Below are 22,225 nucleotides of genomic sequence, written 5' to 3'. Positions count from 1 at the left end.
GAAGCTTCAATTAGTGCAAAACATGGCTGCGAGATTGGTCGCTGGATGTTCCAGGGCAGACCACATAACACCTATCTTGAAAGATCTCCATTGGCTGCCTATTCGCTTCCGGGTCCAATACAAGGTGTTGGTAGTTACCTATAAAGCCCTAAATGGCTTGGGCCCAGGGTACTTGGAGGACCGCCTCTCCCCATATAATCCACCCCGCACACTCAGGTCAGTCGGGAAGAATTTGCTGAGGGTCCCAACTGCGCAATACGCGGTGACCTTGCAAAGGGCATTTTCCATCTCGGCCCCAAAATTGTGGAACAACCTTCCCGACGAGCTCCGTTCCACCACCTCTCTGGATCTTTTAAAGAAAAATTTGAAGACCTTTTTCTTTTATCAAGCTTTCCCCCCATTGAGTTGTGATATTTCGTTTGCCCCTAGTTCCCTCTGGAAATCGATCCTGATCCTCATTTGAAAGATTCCAGTGAGAAAAATGCAGAGCAAATGCAAAAAGCCCGGGGTTTATTACCATAATTGAGAACTGACCCTTAGACACTTTGGCTAATTATATATTCCATGTTAATGAATGTAGCAATGCCCCGACATCAGTTTTTAAATAATAAATTAGCTTGGAAGTGGTAGGTAGGTTGGAATGAAAACAGTGTTTTACCCTTTCCTCCTAGCTATTTTTCTCTCCTCAAAATCACACACTCCACGTGCTTTGTCCTCTCTGGGTTTTTGATGTACATTTATTTAGTAAACCAACAGGCAACACATACCTTGCCTCATTCCCATTATGTTTACACTTCTCTGGTCCAATCTGGTAATTCCTGAAGCATGGAATTATTATTATATAAAGTCTCTTACCCCTTGAACTTGAGATGCATCAGTAGCAAGTCTTGTAGTTAAGGCCCCTGGGCTGTTCCTATGATCATCAAACCAACCAATTTCTTGGCCCAACATAGCCTGGAAACCAATCTTCCTTAACCGTCTTGTAAGCAGCTCACCAGACTTTGCAAATGTATAACCCTGGGGGGGGGGGATTAAGTATTAATCCAAGCATGTGAATCAATGAAGCCAGATATAAGAAATGTAGGAGGGGAGAAATAAAACAACAATCCAGATGCCAGTACCTGCAAGAACTGAGTTACAAATGATATGATTCCCACAACAACAAAGAGCAGGCAGATGCTGTTGATTTGTGACCTTTGTTCTTCTTCATCAAGAAGAGAGAAGGTCTGTGGGGAAAGAAAAGAAAATGGCTTAGCTATAGAGTGTCTTCAAGATGATTAAAAGTGTATTGTGAGCCCCTTCCTGGTATTTGAGTAACATGACTGTAATGATATGGAAAGGCACACAGCACGTAGTATATTCTAGAAGTCTATGCTGGCTTTATAGAAGCACTATTGTTTGTTAATAGCCTCTTTCAGAACTTCTCCTCTCATGTCTTCTGACAATATATGGAGAGCAGAGTTGAATATGTTAGACCTCTGCTTGCAGTACATCTCTTCTAACCTTCCCACCTGCCTTCACATGTTGAGAGCCAAAATCCAGGATTCAAATAAAATTCAGCTGCTAAACATGATCAAGCAGGGGTCCTGAATGCACAAAGGATTCTAATTCCCAAGGAACAAAAAAACCCTTCAGCTCTTTGGTCACCTCAACAGAGGATGGTCAGAAGTGGAATGGGGAGAAGACTGGGAAGGAACAAACACATAAGACCAAGTTTCCTCCTCTGTGTATCTTCTGAGCCCATGGCAGATAGGCGACTCAGCTAAGATTTTCAGAGATTTCATGAAAAAGCTTTGCACCTGTCCCGATCTGCTGATCTCAATGGCAATGAAATTGAATTTCATCAGTGTGATCCATGCAGGGCGCCCAGATTTCATAACAACAAAGGAAGACAAGGCACCAAAATGTAGGACATGCAATAAAAATGTAGGGCATTACAAAATAAATACTAAAACTCATATAAATATAAATTCCTCCTTCTTAGTCATGCTCAAAATGGAGAACATTTTGGAATTCCTCCTGGACAGATAGTTGAAATGCAGAGCATGTCCTCGAAAAAGAGAACATCTGGTTACCCTGGGTCCATGTGTTACAGATTTTTCATAGGGATTTTCCCTCACAATGAATTTTTAAAAAGGAAGAAGTATAAGGCATCAACGAAGTCTCTCAGAACTGGAAATCATGGTGTCTGACCTGCAATTCATTTACAAAAATAAGTGTAACCCACCTTTCCTTCTAAGGGTCAAGGTGTGTAATAACAAAACCCAACAAAACAACCAAGTGGAATATCAAACTGCATGACAAAAATATTTTACAACTAGGAATATCTAACATTTAAATCATGGGTAAGCAACTTAATGGATGCCAAGGATCAATTTCTCCCCAAACCCCCAACATGTTGGCTGCACCTCCACTGCCCCATTAGCAATTCCAAACACCTCAATTTGCCTCTCTCAAAATGGCAACAGGAATTGACACCACTTCCTTTTGTCATTTGGAAAACAGAGGTATTTGAGGATGATATGGGTATAGGAGAGCTGGTGTGGTTTGAGTGCTGGACTAGGACTCTGGGAGGCCAGGGTTAAAATCCCCACTTGACCACAAAAACCTACTCAGTGGTCTTGGGTAGGTCATACTCTCTTAACCTTAGAGGAAGGCAATGATAAATCTTCTCTGGACAAACATTGCCAAGAAAACTCTATGATAAGTTCACCTGAGGGTCACCATAAGTTGAAAAGGAAGGCACATGAACAACCACATGGGGTTCTGGGATGCTTGTGGAGACTGGGATATTTTTGCATTTTTTTCACTTTTTGGAGGGATATATGCATGGCTTCGGGGCAGAAACTGTCTGAAAGGGTTTTTGAATTTTAAAAATAGGGGGATGAGGAGTGTTGGATAACAAAAGTACAATCCAAGGACTGCATGCAGACTTCACTTTGCCTGCTCCTAACTTAAATGTATGTGTACCATTCATAACTGAAAGTGAAACAGGAAAAATTCAAAGGCAGGAATCATTCATAGGCAGATCCAGGATAAACCAAGGATTTTGTTGCATATGCAAGACGCAGCCTCGGGATTCGTCCCAAACAGGCTGCGCAAAGCAAAGACCCCCGGACTTAATCTTTTATAGGAGGTTTGATAGCAATAACAGGAAACAGGTGTTGATGTCTCATATGTCTTGTAAGCACTTTCAGCAGTTACAAGAAAAGCGGCACAGAAACTTATCTGTGTTGCAAAAACCTCTAGCCTGGTGATGTTTAGCAAGCTTGCTTAAGCAAACACTCTTTGGCATAAACAGAAAAGCAGAACTTGTTAACTTCTGCACAATTCATTTAGCTGAAGCCCCATGTAGCTATCTAGCCTTACCCCAAACTGCAGTCATAGACAATCACAGTCAAAGCAGTATAAACCTTCAATTTTCCCTTATCAAAAGCAGCAGTGGACTACTTGAAACCAGGCCGACTCAGAAAACCATAGAGCTGGAAACAGGCCTCCTAATGAATCTAGGCCTTGCCTGAATCAGAAAATCTCTAATAAATGCTTGTGCAACCTCTACTTCAAGACCTCCAGAGGATATGGGACCACACCTAGGTTCATTAGAGAGCATCATGGAACATGACAGGGCATATCATTGACTTCTTTTGGGATAGGCCTTCTGGTATTTGAATAGTCTTCAAATACCAGACTAAACATATTCAGTACTTTCTCTCAGTTCTTTTGATCTCATGGACCATATTATTTTCTGATTGCTCTTTGTTGCAATTTGTCTACATTTTCCTTTAATGTGTGGTGCTCAAAACTGGACAGTCTTGTTTTATGCCCCAGATTAAAAAAGAAAATATGAGTTTTCACTAAAGACACAGAGGATGTTAAGCTCCACTAAAATCTGTGTAAGAACAGTAGAGGTGTGCAGCTACTGAGATGGCAGCAATCAGACTATTATTAGCAACTGCTTTTAAAATAATAATCCATGCAGCTTTGAAGCAGAGTAAAGAAGCAAAAATCGGAGAAAATCAACAGCAAGTATTAAGACTTTGAAAAGTTAGATTTGGAAAAATCCATGAATCAACTAATGAGTTTTCAGAGGAGAACCAAGGGGCTCAACAGGTCTTTCTCCATTTCTCTCTCTCTCTTCCTCTGTTAATGTTAGTTTGACATTTTCCCTTAATCTTAGAAAGTCAACTGCAATGATTTGCTCATTAGGAAATGTAAAATTAAATATGCATATCAGAGACATACCCAAATGCAAAGCAAAGGAATTTCAGCCTTTCTAAAACATGTATAACATCCCACTACCATTGACATTCCTCAAAGGGAGAACATTACTCTTATCTAGCACAGCATGAAACACATTTTAGAGTAAAACAAGGCAGAATGGGGAAAGTGGCCAGTTAATCACAATGGCATATGTAGTTGCCAATCTACTGACTTAGCAGCTTTTTGTCATCAGTACAGACAAAAATGAAATTTATGTTTCCCAATTACTGGATTCTCAGAAATACAAGCTCTTAGATTCTCAGATTTTTAAATTTAAAAATCTTGATCTGATTAGCTAGCTCCAGAAAATCAAATGAATAGATTAGCATGTATAATTTCAAATCACTTGCTAAAAGGTTAGCACTTGGGTTTGAGCCATACTTTTGTCACTATGCCTAGGTTTTGGAACATTGGAGAAAGACCAAAAAGAACATTTTCTGGCCCCATGAAAAAGGAGGAAGAGGAGGAGGGAACAGAAATCTGATGGAGATTGTAGGACTTGAAGAATTTCTGATTGATAATTTGTGAGTGACCAGGTCTTTATGTTAATGCACACAAACAGGACCCCTCCGTGCAATAGATGAATGTACAGGTATTTGTGATTGAATGCCTTCAAGTAATTTCTGACTTATGACAACCCTAAGGTGTATGTACCACACAGGTTTCTGGGATGAGTGTGTGACTCACCCAGTGAGTTTCCATGCACCAGCAGGGAACCAAGCCCTAAACCCCAGAGCTGTAGTCCAGTGCTCAAACCACTACAGCATATTAGCTCTGGATGAGTGTACAGAGTGGGTCATATGGGGAGGCTCTGAACAGGGCCACTGCTGTGTTCTGCCATCCCCTGAGAAATGCCTTTTTGAAATTTGCCACACGCACACACACACACACACAGATGCATGTGCAAAGACCTCCCACAGAAGAGGCAGGACTGTGACCAACCAGGGCCCCTTCTCAGGTGTGGCACTGGGAGCTGTTGAACCAAGTATGACAAAAAGGAAATGCCAAAGGAGCGATTGGAAAAGTATAGCAGCAGACTGCAGCAACAACAATGCATAGGGTTGCCTGAACAGCTCCAGCTTTGCCTTCACCACCCTCCCACTTTCACTCAATACAAGGAGATGGTAAGGATGTGGGAGAAATCTTGATCTGATTGAAATTCAAGCAAATTCACGCAGGTGTTCAGTCAGATTTTCTGTCAGCACAAATGCTGCACAAAGCTTTTGGTTTCACTCAGATATAGCTTTGGGTGGAGGTCAGTACAGGGCAACATGGTAATAGCTGTACACCAAGTTCCACAAAACATTCATATACTGGGTCATAAAGTGTCTTGTGTACACCCTTTTTTGGCAACACCTACTCAGATTTCTACTCGGACACCTGAGTAATGACTAAAACTATTCAATACAAAACAAAGCAAACAAGTTACAACCTACTCCAAGAATCTGACTGAACAACAAGGCGTAGAGAGGACTGACTGCCCCATTGACAGCTGCTCCCAGTGATCCAATCACCATATAGGGCCATTCAGGGGCATTGTATTTCAAAATCCTGGTGACATTAGCAGGTTCTACTTCTTCCTCATCTACAGTAACCAGTTCCTGTAATAAAAACAAAACAAAAAGAAGTGAGCAAGTGGAATCATTTTGAACACAAAGAAAACATTATTTTACCAACATATCTGGATAATAGCTACTGCAGACATTTCTGAGAAATATTGAGAAGCAAACTCAGGCCTGACAATTTTCTGCTTCAACTTGTCCTCCTCTTCCACTACATGTTTGTGAGAAGGAATTCCATGGAGTGGTAGGAGAAGGCTCTATGCATCTGAAACCTATATATCTCTCCTTTTGATTGCTTTGTAGAAGCAAAGTACATCCACATCCACATGTCCATGTATTTTATAATATACAGACTCATTAGAAATGTTGTGTATGGAGCTTTTCAGAGTACTTTGCCATAACACTGTACTATTGGGAATGTTCTTGCTTTCTTTTTTTTCCCCCTCCAACCCTTTGAAAAGTGGTAGCATGAACATCATTTCTGCTTTTAAAAGTCTCAGCCCCTTCTCACTCTGAACCCAGAGACATTAATTAAACCTTAGGAACAGGGAAAGCTGTCTTATATCACATCAGATCATGGTTCCATCCAACACAGGACTGTCAGGTCCACCAACTTGGAAAGCCCCCCAGGATTTCAGGAAGGACTGTTTCCCAGCCCTATGTGGAAGTGTCCGGGATTGAACCTAACATCTTTTGCACACAAAGCTTTGCCACTGAGCTATCGGCCCTCTCCAGTTTTGTATCATTGAATTGGTATAAAACTTCTTCAAAGCAACTGTCTATTTTCTCACAACACTGCTGTTTCTATTCTCCCTTTCCATCCCATCTAATGCTTGTGCTACATAACCAAGATGCTGTCTTGTATCTAAGACCCTTGAATTTTTAGGGAATGTATGATGTCAAGAAAGAAAAGCCACAACACCCTTCATTTCATTCCATTTTGTAACCACTACTGGGGATTAGAATCCACTCCCCAAAATATACATAGTTCTACTCTATTTTTTCTAGTCTTTAACTACTCTGACTGTACGTATGGCCTAGTTTGCTTAAAGAACAGAACTAAGCCTGTTTCTGGCCTGTGCCACTAAGATAGCAAGTGTATTATCATGTGGTTGAACACTCTTCCATGCATACAAAAATGAAAAATACAGTAATTCTTGTACTCAGAAAATCAAATGCCAGATAGAATAGGTTCTATCTGTGTTTTTCTTCTTACATGTTACATTTCCATGTGCTAGAGATGTTTTTATTCCTGTGAAACATTCAACCATACAGTTTCTCCCACCTATGAACTGCAGTGGTACAATTCAGAAACAGTTTTTTTTATCTATTAGGTAAACTAGGTAATCTAAAGTAGGCCTACATGACAGGATAGTTAAAGTACACGAAGGCATATATCAGAAGTGAGTGTCATGTGGGTCTCTAGCTGTTGTTGGGCTGCAGATCCCATCTGCCTCAGATAACATAACAAATGATATGGGATTCTGGAAGCTGCAGTTGAACAATATCTGGATGTCCGTGGCGGGGTACAGACCGCCGCTTTGCGGCGGTCTGCCGCCGCCGCCAGTAGGTCCGCGGGGGAGCCGGAGCCTTCAGACGGCCCGACTCCCGCGCGGACCGAAAAAGAAGCTCCAAAATGGAGCTTCTTTTACCGTCGCGTTTGCGACGTAGCGAGGCGCCAGGGGCGCGCTCGCTACGTCACAAGCGGCGCGACGCGTACGGACGCTCAGCGTCCGATACGCAAAGATGGCGGCGCCCATGTGGAAGGGGCGCTGCCATCTTGTACGTATAGGATACGTACTAGGGTTAGGGGGGTGCGGAAGCACCGCCCCTTCCTAACCCTAGTACGTATTCTATACGTACTAAATGGCGGTATGTATCCCGCCCATATACAGTGGGCTTTCGTTTTCTGTGGGCCTACCATCTGCAGATTTGAGCTTCTGCGGATGGTATGACTGGTTGTTCTTAATGCTGCCATAGGGAATAACGAGACTTGAGGTATCACATTTTTTCTTATCCTGGGGAGAGGCAGAATGGTTCCCCCACACATATGAAGAGATGACTGTACCCCTCAACCTTGACTTACATAATCAACAATTGAAACTAAAATGATGATCACAAGAAAACTTTCATGTGTAATCTTACAAAAGTGTAAGATTACTACTGAAGAAACATTAGATTTCAATTCAAAATCTTATTAACATTTATTTTTAAAAAGCCAAGGGGGTCCTTTAAAATTAGATCTCAACAAGAGTTTTAGTAGATCACTCTGATACCTTGTATAACACTTATAAATCCAGGCGGTACTAAAAAAATTTTTTTAAGTACTCAGATTTACTGGAACAATTTCTGTCCATTCATAAGTTTAGTTCATATGAAAACTCTTCCCCACAAAAGTTTAATTTAGATAACTAATATTTTCTGTCAAGTTAACTTAATCTGCATTTTAATATTTTACTTTGTATACTGCACAACCAAAATCACAAGGAAGAATTCATGCTCAGATTTTCATTTTACATGAAAGAAATTCTAGGAGAACAAAATGGACATTTGTCTTGCTTTGGATAATTTCTCTGACTGACCTTTTTAAATGGTCTACCATCTTCTTCATATTGACTTGTATTATAGTTATGCTCTGAATGGTCTCCCACAATTGATACCGGATGGTCCGGGATTATATTTGATAACTGAGATCTGGTGCGTTGTCGAATGGAAGCTCTGTGAAACAGTAGAGAAATGGCCTCATTTTAGGACTATCAGCCTGAAGAGTTTACATCATCACATGGACTCTAGTAAAATAAAATGGCACCATATTGGGAGAATTTTATTCATTTCTATTCTGTTCATTCTGTTCTTGCTGTTACTCTTATTTAAACACATGCAATGACTTAAACACATGCAAGGTCACCTTCTCAGGAATTATGATTCATACGTATACTAGGGACCTTATTGCACCAAGAAAAAAACCGACTACTCCCCAATGGGATACAATAGGGTTGCAGGATGCTACCAGGAATTATCACACATAGTTTGCTGCTGATTCTGCTGGGTAATTGCAGCCCAGCTGCAAACAAGTCAGAAAGCTCCTGACTTTGGAAAGTGGCCTTCAAAGCACACATGGGACCTGGGATGCAGCTGGGCTGCAGTCGCCCAGCGGAAACGGTGGCGAATTACGTATGATAATTTCCAGTAGAATCACAACCTAACTCTGTCCTGTTGGGGAGCAGTCAGGTTTTTTGTTGGTGCGATGAGCTCCTTAATGATCATTATATTGCCACTGCTTTCATGGTACTCAGATCATTACCACCCTCTGTTGAATGGTGGTGGTGATGGTTACAATAACAATGATGTTGGTTTTAATAGATTAGGTCTTCATTGTTCTTCTATTATTATTATTATTATTATTATTATTATTTATATAGTGCTGTAGATTTACACAGTGCTGTACATAAAAACAATAAATATGAAAGAGTAAACCTGCCTATGGCGTACAATCTAAGAAATGATAGGATAATACATATAAAATACATAGCAATACAGGAAATGGTTCAATAAAACAGACAACAAAAAGAACATCAGATAGCAAGTGACAATCACGCAATGTCTGGGAACGCTTCTCTGAACAGGATGGTCTTCAACTCCATTTTGAAGCTGGTTAAAGAAGTGATGGCCCTTGCTCGCGGGGGAAGAAGGTTCCAGGAGTGAGGGGCAGCGAGTGAAAAGGGGCGAATCCTAGATGGGGCAGAGGAAACCCTGGGCTGGGACAGCTGACTTTGACTACCAGAACGGAGGGCCTGAGTGGGAAGGTGAGGAGAAATAAGGTCTGATAAATAAGGGGAGGGGCAGCCCATGGAGGGCTTTAAACATCGACAGCAGGAGCTTATACTGAATACGGAAAGGGAGGGGGAGCCAGTGAAGGGATGCCAACGAAGGAGAGATATGGTCAGAGCGTTGGGCGGATGTGATAATGTGTGCAGCTGAATGCTGGACAGAAATTAAAGGACAGAGGTGAGAAAGAAGAAGCCCAGCCAGGAGGACGTTACAGTAATCAAGTCGGGAGACCACTAGGGCATGGACCAAAATCTTGGCAGTAGAGGCAGTATCATATCAGTAAGTAGTCAAAATTAACAATGATCTTTCTGCCAATGCTAAATCCCCCCCATCTTAAAAATAATTCCAGGGTCCTTGATTTGCAAGTACTGTATAAAACATCTCTAGGGAGAAAAGAAAAACAAAGGTTAGAGAGAATACTGCTGAGAACTGGTCATGCTCTATTTAACAAGATGCTAGCTATTTTCCTGGAGAAGAGACTAGAAAACCAAGTGGGAGGAGGAATGGAATGGATTGGCTGAAATCCTGAACAGGACACATCTCACACTGCACTTATACAGTCCTATAGATCAATGGTATTCAAAGTTGTGGTCTGTGAACTAGTACCAGTCCCTGGGGAGCTTCCAGGAATGAAGGAAACAATCACGACCAAATGGGCACAAATATGCTGCCAGTTCCTGGTACATGGGGGCAGGGGAAATAGTGCCAGCCTCCCTCATTAGACAGCTTAAATAGCACTGCTATAGACAGAATAATGGAAAAATAATTTTCCTTAAATCTGGTGGGGCTTACTTTTAAGCAGCTATGCATAACACTGTGACCATGATTTCCTACTGCTGCTCTCTTATTGTGACTTATATTAGTAACTCCAAATACAGGTGGGTAGGCCACATTCCTGCTAAATTCACAAGCAAATGGCTGGCTATAATGGCCAGAATCCTTTTACACACATACATGGGCATAAACTGGATTTATGCCAGCATATGTCACTCTATGGAGAAGGCAGAAGGAGTGTTTCACTACCTCCTTTCACAACTACTACCCTGCCAGGAAGGCAGCATTCCCAGCAGGAGAGTACCCCACTACCCCATGGTCATTCAAGGAGCTGGAACAGAATTGGGAGCACTCAAGCAATAGTTGGCTGCAATTCTGCAGCTGGGAAATTAGAATTAGAGAAAGTATTGTGTTCCTGGATCTTTACCAAGTATAGACACTGCAGGATCAGAAGGCAAGCCGACAGAACAAAACTGGCAAAACAGTATGCCAGTGGATCTCAGCCAAAGGGTGAGCTGGCCCCTTAATCAAATACACAAGTTCCATGTGACAGATTTGCATCTTATTGTGCAGTCATTGCAAGGTTGTCTGTGTTTATTCTCCTCCTTTCCACCAGCGTGAATGGAGGAGAAAGAAAATATAGCTTCCAAAAAATCCCTTTAAAGAAATGTTTTCATAGCGGGAGACATCCATAGGTCCTCTTATAATGAATCACAGAGCAATAGAGGGGAAAAGATCAGGAGCCTGCTAAGCTTGTTCATAAAGCATACAACAAGACTAGTGTGGCTAGGACCTTGCTAATGCATTTCTGAACAGTGTGAGCTTCAAGATTATGTTTGCTTTTGTGGAACTGTCCTTAAGACTTTCATTTCAGAACAAAGCTTATAAACTTAGATATTGTTCCTGTTGAAAGGATGCTTGTTTCATAATAACAGCTTTGTCGTAAAGCCTTTAGTGAAAATAATCAGGTTCCAGAGCAGCACTTTGGCCATGCTGATGAGCTATACTTAAAAGACCGCTTTAAATAAAACAGATTTATTCGACAGGCTTGTCTTCCCTGGAGAATACCAATTCTCTGTGGTGAGCTGATTCCCATCTAAAAGGATCAGACCCCAAGGGGTGCCTATTGAAAGTGATTTTTGCATGCTGTTTTCAATAAAATAGAGTATGCTACACATTTATGGCAACGTTTAAAGGTAGATGGCATAAATATCATTAAATACAAAGGTAAGAATCATCCATGCCATAGTATTTCTTATTCTATATATAGCTATGGAAACTGGATAGTGAAAAAAAATACTAATTGGGAATGTGGTGCGGGAGAAATGTTCTATGTGTACCATAGACTGCCAGAAAACGAAACAAATGGTTCTGAAAGCAAATCAAGCCTGAACTCTCCATGGAAGCCAAAATGACTAAGCTGACGCTATCATACTTTGGACATATTGACTGGTATTCTGTTAGAGATATTGTTGTTATTGTGTGCCTTTAAGTCGTTTCCAGGGTTTTTGTAGCAAGAATTGTTCACAGATGGGTTTGTCTTTGCCTTCTTCTGAGGCTTGGAGATTGTGACTTGCCCAAGAGCACCCAGTGAGTTTCCATGGCTGAGCAGGGATTTGAACCCTGATAACCCAGAGTTCAACAATCAAATCACTACACCACACTGGTTCTCTGTTAGGGACATACACATGCATAGGTTTCCCTTGTGACTTTGTACAGTATGTCCTTTGCTTGACCATTTTGTGCCTTGCGGATCAGAGAAATATCTGGCTATGTCCTTTAAATGCAAAATGATTACATCAGTAATGGAACCCCCAGAAGACCCTAGATCTCAGTGCTGCTATAATAATTTAGAGATCTTGCCTGGTCTCTACAAGGCACAGAATGGCCATGTGATGGTGGCACGTCTCTGAGGCTGTACTGTAAGTCTGGGAGGGTGATGGTATATGGCTCAGACTACCATAGGTCCTCATACAGAACTACCGTGTCATTCTGAGCCATATAGAATTGCAGCCATCATGAGACAACATAACTCACTGGAAAAGATGGTGGCTAGTGTCCTATATTGCAGTTACAGATTTGTGACCTAGAGTTATGGATCAGTAACTGCTCCATAGTCAGTTGTGATACATATGCACAATCATGGCACTATTGCCATGATTGTAAATACCTCCAAATCCTACCTTAAACTTTAGGGAGCCCAGAGTAACGGGACGCTATTCTGCTGGAGTTCAGGGTGCAGCAGAATGATGTTTCCAACTCCCTTCCGCCAGCAATCTGTGATGTGAATAGGAATTGCAAGAGAGAACTTGCTTCTGATTGGCATAGCAGTGGGAGCAGGTTGGAAACTTTAATTTGTTCTACTCTAGTCACCAGCAGAACAAGACCTTGATCGCTCAAAACACCTGCTGACTGTTAAGGTAGGTTTGGAAGTAGGCCAGGAGATGATACTGAGTTACACATTCCTAACTATCTCAGTGATGTAGGATCTCAGCCTATAATTCTTAGTAAAATGGAAGACAATAGGAAAAGAGGAAGACCATATTATGGATGGATGGATTCATTCAAGAACGCCTGAGTTTGCAAAATGTAAGAAGGGCTGTTGATGAACAGAGCTCTTGGATTGCCAATAAGACAAAGCTAACTTGGCAGGAAATAACAATGAACAATAGTATTTGCTTTAGTCACTGAAACAAATATAAATAAAAAACTGAATATATATTAGTCCTGCTCAGCCATGAAGTCCATTGGGTAACCTTGAGCAAGTCACACTCTCTCAGTGTCACAGGATGGCAATGGCAATGTCAAACCCCCTCTGAAGAAACCTGCCAAGAAAACCCCATAATAAGGTTGCTTTAGGGTCACCATGAGTCAGAAATGGCTTGAAGGCACACAAAAACAACAATAAAAGAATTCTGTTCAAGGCCTTCACCTGCGTGCCAATGGCCTCAAAAATCCTCCATTATATTTGTGGGCTGAAAATTTGGTGGGACCATTTCAGCAGGTTGTCCCAGAGGAAGGAGACTTTCTTCAACATTTTATTCAGTGGTAACAATGTTCTATGGAGTCCATTGGCCCGTTACAAACGGGCAGGAAAGTACGTGCGGAGCGCGTACTAGGGTTAGAAAGGGGCGGTGCTTCCACACACCCCTAACCCTAGTGCGCGCTCTGCGCGCACAAAATGGCAGCGGCTGTTCCACACGGCCGCCGCCATGAGGACATCACGACCCCGCCGCCTCTATACGGGGTGGCGTGGACGTGACGTCCTCGCTCTGCACCAGGGCGCTTAGTGCGCCCTTAGCGCGGAGCAGGAAAGAGCTCCGTTTCGGAGCTCCTTCCTGGTTTGGTCTCCTGGGCGCAGCCTTCACACGGCTGCGCCCAGCGGACCAAAGGAGAAAGGGGCCAAGCGGCCCCTTTCTCCTCCTCCCCACCGCCGCGGGGTGTCCTTGGGGCTTGAAGCCCCAAGGACACCCCTTTCCAGGCTGTGGGGAAGCGGCCTTTTGCTGCTTCCCCGCAGCCTGGAAAGCGGCGGATTGGGGCCTCAGCAGCTGCCGGTCTAGCCGCTGAGGCCCCGATACCCCAGGGAAAGGGGCGGGTGCAGCCCGCCCCAAACAGGCGGTCCGTAACCGACCATTATTAACTTTTTCCTAAGACAGTGTAATAGTGTACCCGTATTTTCCGGCATATAAGACGACTGGGCATATAAGACGACCCCCAACTTTTCCAGTTAAAATATAGAGTTTGGGATAAACTCACTGTATAAGACTACCTCTCTTCCAACGCACACCAAATAAAATTAACAAAAACATCAGATTTGATTTCAGTATGGTAATTTTAATTCAAATGACATGCAGGTACTTAGCAGGAAACCTTGTTGTATACAAAGCCTGCTTGGATTGGTCAGCTCTCCCTGCCTGCCCAGCCCTCCCTGTCTCCAAGTCTATCAAAGCGGTAGCTGCTTTCATACGATCGTCACATATGGTGGGGATGCGGCCGTGGCCGTTTTTGAGCTCCCCCCACCATATGCGGTGACCACAGATTCTCCATTCTGGCTCAGAAGTTTCAGCACCTGCCTTATAACATGACACCCAGCGTATAAGACGACCCCTGACTTTTGAGGAGATTTTCCTGGGTTAAAAAGTAGTCTTATACGCCAGAAAATACGAACAAGCAGCAGAAACAGCAACTATATTGGCAGTCTGGCAGTCCGAGTCCTCCAAAATGACCTGAACATTGTTCCAAGATATTGAAAGTGAGGCGGGGTGGAAATATTTGCCACAAAAAGTATCTTGGGGAAGCAGCATTTTTATACACACACACACACACACACAGAGAGAGAGAGAGAGAGAGAGAGAGAGAGAGAGAGAGAGAGAGAAAACAGATTTCCTCAATTGTCCTCTGAGAAATGTTGACCCAGCCCTAGGTATCTGGAATATTTGTCAGACACTGTATAAACTGTGGAACAGATTTGGTCATAAATAACCCATATCCTCTTTGTTGATCTCTATTCCTATATATTCTGTCCTTAGAATATGAGGGAAAACCAACACAATTTTGTGGATGCAATGAGGGCCCAAATACTTAAAAGCACCAGATCCTGTATGATCATGGAACCTAATCAGGGTCAGCCCTGGTTAGCATGGGAAGCTGACAATGAATACCAGGTACTGTAGGCTCTATTTCAGAGGAAGGAATGGGCAAAACCACCTCTGAGGATTCCACACCTGGGAAAATGCTATGAAACCTATGGGTTCCCATAAGTTGGCAGGCAGCTTGAAAATACAGGTGTGTGCATGCACACACGCACACCTCTTGATATCACCATAGATATCGTATTGCAAAAATAGAATAGCTACCTTATTGCATCAATTTCTACATAACCTAAAGTGACATCACATGTTTAGGACACTGATCTGGAAAATCAAATATGCAATTTTCACAAGAGCAGCACTTTCCAAATTGTTTTCCTCACCACACGTTTGTTTATATCCTAACACTATATTGCATAATGTTCCATACTGAAAAGAACAAAGACCTAGGTTTACCTTAAACTGGCACGATAACTTCCCCTGCTGAAGGACTGTACTTTCTCAAGTCTTGGTTCAGATACTGCAAAATATAGTCACAGAAGCTCATCAGATTGTAAGAATAATCAAATTAGTATTAGTTACCTTGTTATTTTTTTTTTAAATGCTGGTTACATTGCAGGAAGAAAATTTATTGCAAAGTCAAAAGTCTTCCTATAAAAATGTGGTGTAAATATTTACAGACTTGTTTTAAGGTTCTTCAGTGTGCTCACTTGGCAAACTCATCCACATGAATTTATGTCCTGCCCTGATCCTAGGCAAGGCAACAAGGGAATGGTGGCAACCTCTAACTATTCTTGGTCTCTCCACAGGAAAAAGAGGTTATGTCAACTTTTGCATTTCAGTAGAGAACCCCTCAAACAGATTTTTCACCAAGAGTAGAATCTAACAGAGTAATTAATTCAATAGATCTGCTTTAATTGTGACTAACAAATGGGTTTAAGCTAAGACTATGGTTGTATCTACATGATAGAAATAATGCATCTTGACACCACTTTAACTGCCATGGCTCCATCTTACAGAATCCTGGGATTTATAGTTTTGCAAAGCACTAGTACTCTTTGCCAGAGAAGGTGAAAGGCCTTGTAAAACTACAAATCCTAGGATTCCATAAGATGGAGCTACAGCAATTAAAGTGGTGTCAAACTGCATTATTTCTATGCTGTAGATGCACTGTTGATCTTAGTAGGAAAGCAATGCTTGGCATCTCCAGTTAAAAAGATTAGGGATGTGAAAGACTCTTCCCTGCAAGTAGGGTAGCATCCAGAGTGAGAGAACCACAATGTTGAGCTTCTGCAAGGCAGCTTTCTTTGCATGGAACTACAGCCTGATTCTTCATGGACTCAAAAATAATAAAAGACTCACACTCTGTTAAATCGAAATCCACTATAGCTAAGCTATACACTTTTCGAATATGCAAAAATTAAGATACTTGCTTTGTACTGATGTTTCTGTGAGTGCCTTGTCTCCTTGGCTTTGCAAAGTCACCAGAGTAAAATAAACCCCTTTCCGTTCCATCAGCTCCTCGTGTTTTCCCCTTTCCACTGCTCTCCCATGCTCAAAACCAATGATGACATCAGCAGTTTTGATTGTGGACAAACGGTGAGCAATGGAGATAGCAGTTCGCCCAAGGCGAGCCTGTGGTAGGGAAAAAACATTATCAGAGGAGTCAATGGCATGAAGGAAGTGATACAGATGTGCTCTATATGCTCTATTGTTATCACAAGGAATGAATCCAAGGTGGCATGGTTCTCTATATGTGTATTGTTGTATTGTTTGTAAAAAACACTTTTTAATTGCTATGGGAATGATATTGGATTGTACTGCAATCTGATGTTGCTGTTGTGTGCCTTCAAGTCATTTTCTTTTACTTATGACCACCCTAAGGCAAACCTTGGCAAGTTTCTCCAGAGGGGGTTTGTCATTGCCCTCCTCTGAAGCTGAGAGAGTGTGACCAAATCCTAGTCTTCTGATTTCTTGTCTGCATTCTGATTAATGAGTGAGCCAAGGCATGGAAAATATTGAACTATTTCAATGTTTTTATTGTCTACATTAAAGTTACGTAAATAATCTGTGATCAATATTTTTGTATTCTTAATGTTCAACTATAAAACAGCATTTACGCTTTCTTCCTTTACATTCTTCAATAATTGTTGCAAGTATTTGCTATTTTCTGCTACTAGTGCAGTGTCTTAAATTGTTAATGTTCTTTCCTCCAATTTTTACACCTCCTTCCTAGCTAGTAACACCACTGGCCTGGAGAGTGCAAAAATTGCCCAAAGGCTGGATGTGTACTATGTGATTCTCTTTGCTAGTGAAGATGCATCAGAGAAAGCCATTTGTGTACTGGAACAAATTCAAAGTTATGAACTACATCACTCTTCTTATTTATTTTTATCTTATTCTTCCTCTAAGGATCTCAAATAAGCATAGCAGTTCTTCTTTCCTACCTCAGGGTTAGCCTCACAACAGCCCTAAGGGACAATGACTGGCTGAGTGGGTAATTTCCTTTCCTCAGAAGAAACTCTACTTACTATACCACATTGCCTCTACTAATTGTTTTCATAATTTTATATCCTATAACCTCGGTGTAAAAGAATTTTAAGATGCTAACTGCTATGATTAAAAGATCATAGGCCCTGTCTGCACACATCAGTACACTCCAGGAACCGCCTGAAATATCCTGGCCCTGAAACTGAACTGACCTTCCCCCATTACCTAGGACCCTTTGTTTCAATGCCAGACGGCATTATTCAGACACATGTCGCATTCTGTCAACTGGCACAGCCACCACCACAGTGCATCACCTACTTTGAGGTCAGAATGAGGATCTCAGCATTGGTTACATGAGTGGACGCCTAATTCTAACCTTAGAGCAAATGGTATATAGCAGTGGCAGCCATGCCAAGCAGTAGAGCAGGATGTATTTTAAACAACCATCCAGTGTCAAAATGGAGGGCTCTGGATCTTCCAGAGCAAACTGGGAATTATTTTAATACCTATTAAGAGGGGCATACTCCAGATTTGGTGCTGAATGGGCTGGACGTTGTTTGGTCTGTTCATGCCAGACTTGGGGATGAGGCCCTGCATCACCTGGTGTCCCTTCAGAGAGAACAGGAGGAGGACGATTTATTTAACCCATGCAGACAGAACCCCAACCCTAGTTCCATCATACTGAAATAGTATTCAAACATGACAAACCTTATGAAGTGCCTCTTGAACGATAGCCTCACTTTCATTGTCCAGTGCTGAGGTAGCCATGTCCAGCAGCAAGATTTTAGGGTTTCGAACTAAGGCTCGGGCAATAGCAATTCGCTGCTTCTGGCCTCCACTCATTTGGCCACCCCCTTCTCCCACAAGAGTGTCAAATTGCTGGAAAAGTGGGGATAGGAAACTAGAGATCAAAGGTCTTTCATTTGCTCCCCTTGAGTCAGTCATGGGTGGTAGTACATGAAGCAAAGAAGCATGAAGCAAAGACATTGTCAAGGAATAACTTGTGTTTTCTCTTTTCGCTCTTCCATTTATGAAGTGAAGAGGAAATGTGTGTTTCTCTCTCTAGTGAGAAGGCACATCTATTCCTGAAGGAAGTATTGCATATTTATTTACTCATTAGAGAAATACCCCCTTTGCATGATAACAAAAGTATGGAAAGGGAAGCATACAAAGAGATGCCTACAGATTCTTGCTGCCACCTCTTTGGAATATGAAAGGAGATGAAGATACTGCATGAAAGGGATGGACAATCTGACATTCTCCAGATGTTGTTGACTGTAGCAACTATGCTCTTTCACCACTGGCTAGCCTGGTGGCTGTTCTCCAGTTCTCTGGCTCAAATAACATTAGGAAAGCTGCCAGGTCCTTAGGCTCCAGGTTTATACAACCTCTGCCAGAGACATGTAGTTAGATCCTCTCAATGTTCAAAAGCAGCGGGTAATAAAATCTACCATTTATAAAGCCCTCAAATATTATCACATCAGTGAAAAAACAGGTGTTCTCTACCTTTGAACTGAATTTTAGCTTTCAGAAGTTGCATGATTGCCCTAAATACATTTTATATTTCATTTGCAGGGAAGGAGGGAGAATTGGGGCACAGCATGAATGCATCAGCAGCAGTTTCTGTTTCAGACTCCTACACCATCCCCAAACTGCTTCCAAGACAAGGAATGTAATAAAGGGCCAGGACCATATCATGAGTGAAGTGGCTGAGAAGGAAATTTACTGAAAATTTCCAGTGGATGAATGGATGGTCCATGCACTTTGTGGCCTGCAGCCAGTAAGATGTGCTATCTAAGGACAGCCCATGGTTTGAGCAGTGTGGGTACCTCACTTCAAAATGGTGGAGTGAGATGTCTCTCCTGCTGGGACCATGAATCATAAATTATGGTTTCAGAATTTACTTTCTCAATCGCTCCTTTAAAGGATTCACAAATTTCTCCAGACATTAGACATTACAGAAGATGGCACATGTACATTGCCTTATGTGGTCCTCAAATGTAATTGACAGACATAAACAGCTTGTCACCACCAACATCAAGCCCATCACCAAGGCGTTTCCTGCTTCCTTTACCTTTGTGAAGTTCTGGATTTATACCCTAGTCAAGTAAACTACAGTTTAGGGGCTGAGGTTATAAAAGAAAAAGAAAAAACCTCTTAAACTGTATATACTTTAGGGCCTTAGTGTGTCCTAATTAATCTCTGCCTATCTGGAACTGCAAAAACAGGGAAACCCTCAAGCGTTTTGGCAGGCCACAGTATGGCTGATGTGTGTTGCTCTGGCTTTGGTGGGTCTCAGACTACAAAGGCCTGGTGAAGACATGTAATCATATCATAGAATCATAGAGTTGGAAGAGACATAAAGGGTCATCCAGTCCAACCCCCCTGCCATGCAGGAAATCACAATCAAAGCATCTCCGACAGATGGCCATCCAGCCTCTGTTTAAAGACCTCCAAAGAAGGAGACTCCACTACACTCCGAGGGAGTTTGTTCCACTGTCGAACAGCCCTTACTGTCAGGAAGTTCCTCCTAATGTTGAGGTGGAATCTCTTTTCCTGGAGCTTGCATTCATTGCTCTGGGTCCTAGTCTCTGGAGCAGCAGAAAACAAGCTTGCTCCCTCCTCAATATGACATCCCTTCAAATATTTAAACAGGGCTATCATATCACCTCTTAACCTTCTTTTCTCCAAGCTAAACATACCCAGCTCCCTAAGTCGTTCCTCATAGGGCATGGTTTCAAGACCCTTCACCATTTTAGTCACTCTCCTTTGGACATGCTCCAGTTTCTCAATGTCCTTTTTGAATTGTGGCGCCCAGAATATCAGAATTTTATGTTTCTATTTTGCTCATTTAAAAGTCATCAAAAGTATTGAAAAACTAGACTTGTTTCTTGAAGTGTGATATCTGTTTATTGTTTATGCAAGCAAAGTCTCATCACTGTATTGTCACTCAAAGCCTGAAGAGGATCTAACTGGACATGAACTTACTTGAACAGACTCCTTCAGTTATGTGGAAAATCTATGTACTTGGGTGTACTGATTTTGTCACTGCCCTTTTTTACTGATGTTTACAGTATTTCTTTCCTTTGTCTCTCTTTTATACTTGCTCATTACTGGAAAATAAAAGGCCTCCCTTGCAAAAAAACACAAAACCACTGTATTTTTAAAAAACCCGATATTCACATTACCAATGGCAGATCCATGATAAAGTTGTAGGCATTGGCTTCTTTGGCTGCTCTAACAATCTCTTCCATCGTTGCATCTTCCCGGCCATAGCGAATGTTCTCAGCAATGGTGGTAGAGAAGAGGACAGGCTCCTGTTCAACAATGCCAATCAAAGAACGTAGCCATTGAATATTCAGGGAGCGAATATCATGTCCATCTAGAGTAACCTATAAAATCAGTGGTAGAGAGAATCATTGGTAGAGAGAAATAATTAGTCATACATTTGTTCAATTATTCACATAACTGTGAAGGAGGCTTCAAAACTTCTCAAAGAAAGGAGAAGGAAGAGAAGAACATCAATAAACCTAGTGTTGTGTAATGGTTTGAACATTGATATGAGACTCTGGGGACCAGGGTTGGCAAGTCATACTTTCTCAGCCTCAGAGGAAAAAAAAAAACTCCCTCTGAACAAATCTTTCCAAGAAAACCAGATGATATGTTTACCTTAGGATCACCATAAGTCGGAAATGACTTGAAGGCACACAACAACAATACAATACAATACAACAATAACAATAGTTCTCAATCACTGTAGCTATAGTTGTAGGTAATGGTTCCATATTATTTAGCTTAAGCCAAAATAAATAAATAAATAAATCACAACTTGCTTTGGAAGAAATTAGGGTAAACTCTCACCATGCCTTCACTAGGGTCATAGAATCGCTGAATAAGCTGTATGGTAGTACTCTTCCCAGCTCCGCTAGGGCCAACGAAAGCTGTTGTTTCTCCTGATTTGATAACCATATTGAGTTTGTCTAAAATCTAGAACAGGGGAGGGAAAGAAATGTTATATTTGAGAAGTGATAGGTTCTCCTGGTCCAGGAATGGCGGTGGTTCCACCTGTCCTGAACGGGGTCACGCTCCCTGTGAAGGACTCCGCGCGCAGTCTGGGGGTGCTTCTTGACTCGTCGCTTCACCTGACAGCTCAGGTGAATGCGACGGTCAAGAGCACCTGTTATCAGCTTCGGCTGATTCGCCAGCTGCGCCCATACCTGGCCCAGAGGGACCTAGAAACTGTTGTACATGCTCTGGTAACTTCGAGACTGGATTTCTGCAACGCACTCTACATGGGGCAACCCTTATACCAAACTCGGAAACTGCAAATGGTACAGAACATGGCAGCCCGGCTGGTCACTGGTGCTCCCAGGACCAGCCATATAACACCAGTTTTAAGAGATCTTCATTGGCTGCCCATTCGTTTCCGAGCTCAATATAAGGTGTTGGTAATTACCTATAAAGCCCTAAATGGCTTGGGCCCAGGTTACCTAAAGGACCGCCTCTCCCCATACATTCCGCCTCGCACCCTCAGAACGTCTGGGCAGCAGCTACTGAAGGTGCCTGGGGCTAGATTAGCCTCCACCTCTCGGAGGACGTTTTCCACAGCTGCCCCAGCCCTTTGGAACGCGCTGCCCACAGAGCTCCGCTCGTCTACCACCCTGGCCCAATTTAGGAAGGATCTTAAAACCTTCCTATTCCAACAGGCATTCCCCGAAT

General features: G+C 42.2%; 1 protein-coding gene across 3 annotated transcripts in view; it reads right to left on the bottom strand.

Annotated features, from left to right (window-relative positions):
- Positions 1-22,225, bottom strand: part of LOC149313793 (bile salt export pump-like) — an 82,169-nt gene that overhangs the window by 24,489 nt on the left and 35,455 nt on the right. For 2 of the 3 annotated variants that reach the window (XM_089519807.1, XM_089519808.1), the window contains exons 14-22: positions 21,368-21,493; positions 20,695-20,898; positions 18,215-18,385; positions 16,450-16,651; positions 15,473-15,536; positions 8,405-8,540; positions 5,697-5,861; positions 1,122-1,226; positions 856-1,017 (exon numbers count right to left, since the gene is read on the bottom strand). In XM_089519807.1, coding sequence (XP_089375933.1) covers positions 856-1,017; positions 1,122-1,226; positions 5,697-5,861; positions 8,405-8,540; positions 15,473-15,536; positions 16,450-16,651; positions 18,215-18,385; positions 20,695-20,898; positions 21,368-21,493 — 1,335 coding nt within the window. The remainder of the gene's footprint in view (positions 1-855; positions 1,018-1,121; positions 1,227-5,696; positions 5,862-8,404; positions 8,541-15,472; positions 15,537-16,449; positions 16,652-18,214; positions 18,386-20,694; positions 20,899-21,367; positions 21,494-22,225) is intronic. The other variant, XM_089519809.1, reaches the window with a different exon arrangement.

This window comes from Sceloporus occidentalis, unplaced genomic scaffold, assembly GCF_023333645.1.
Source record: "Sceloporus occidentalis isolate IW3139 unplaced genomic scaffold, rSceOcc1.0.p SCAF_4, whole genome shotgun sequence".
Taxonomy (NCBI): Eukaryota; Metazoa; Chordata; class Lepidosauria; order Squamata; family Phrynosomatidae; genus Sceloporus; species Sceloporus occidentalis.
This window is presented reverse-complemented; position numbering and strand designations above follow the sequence as displayed.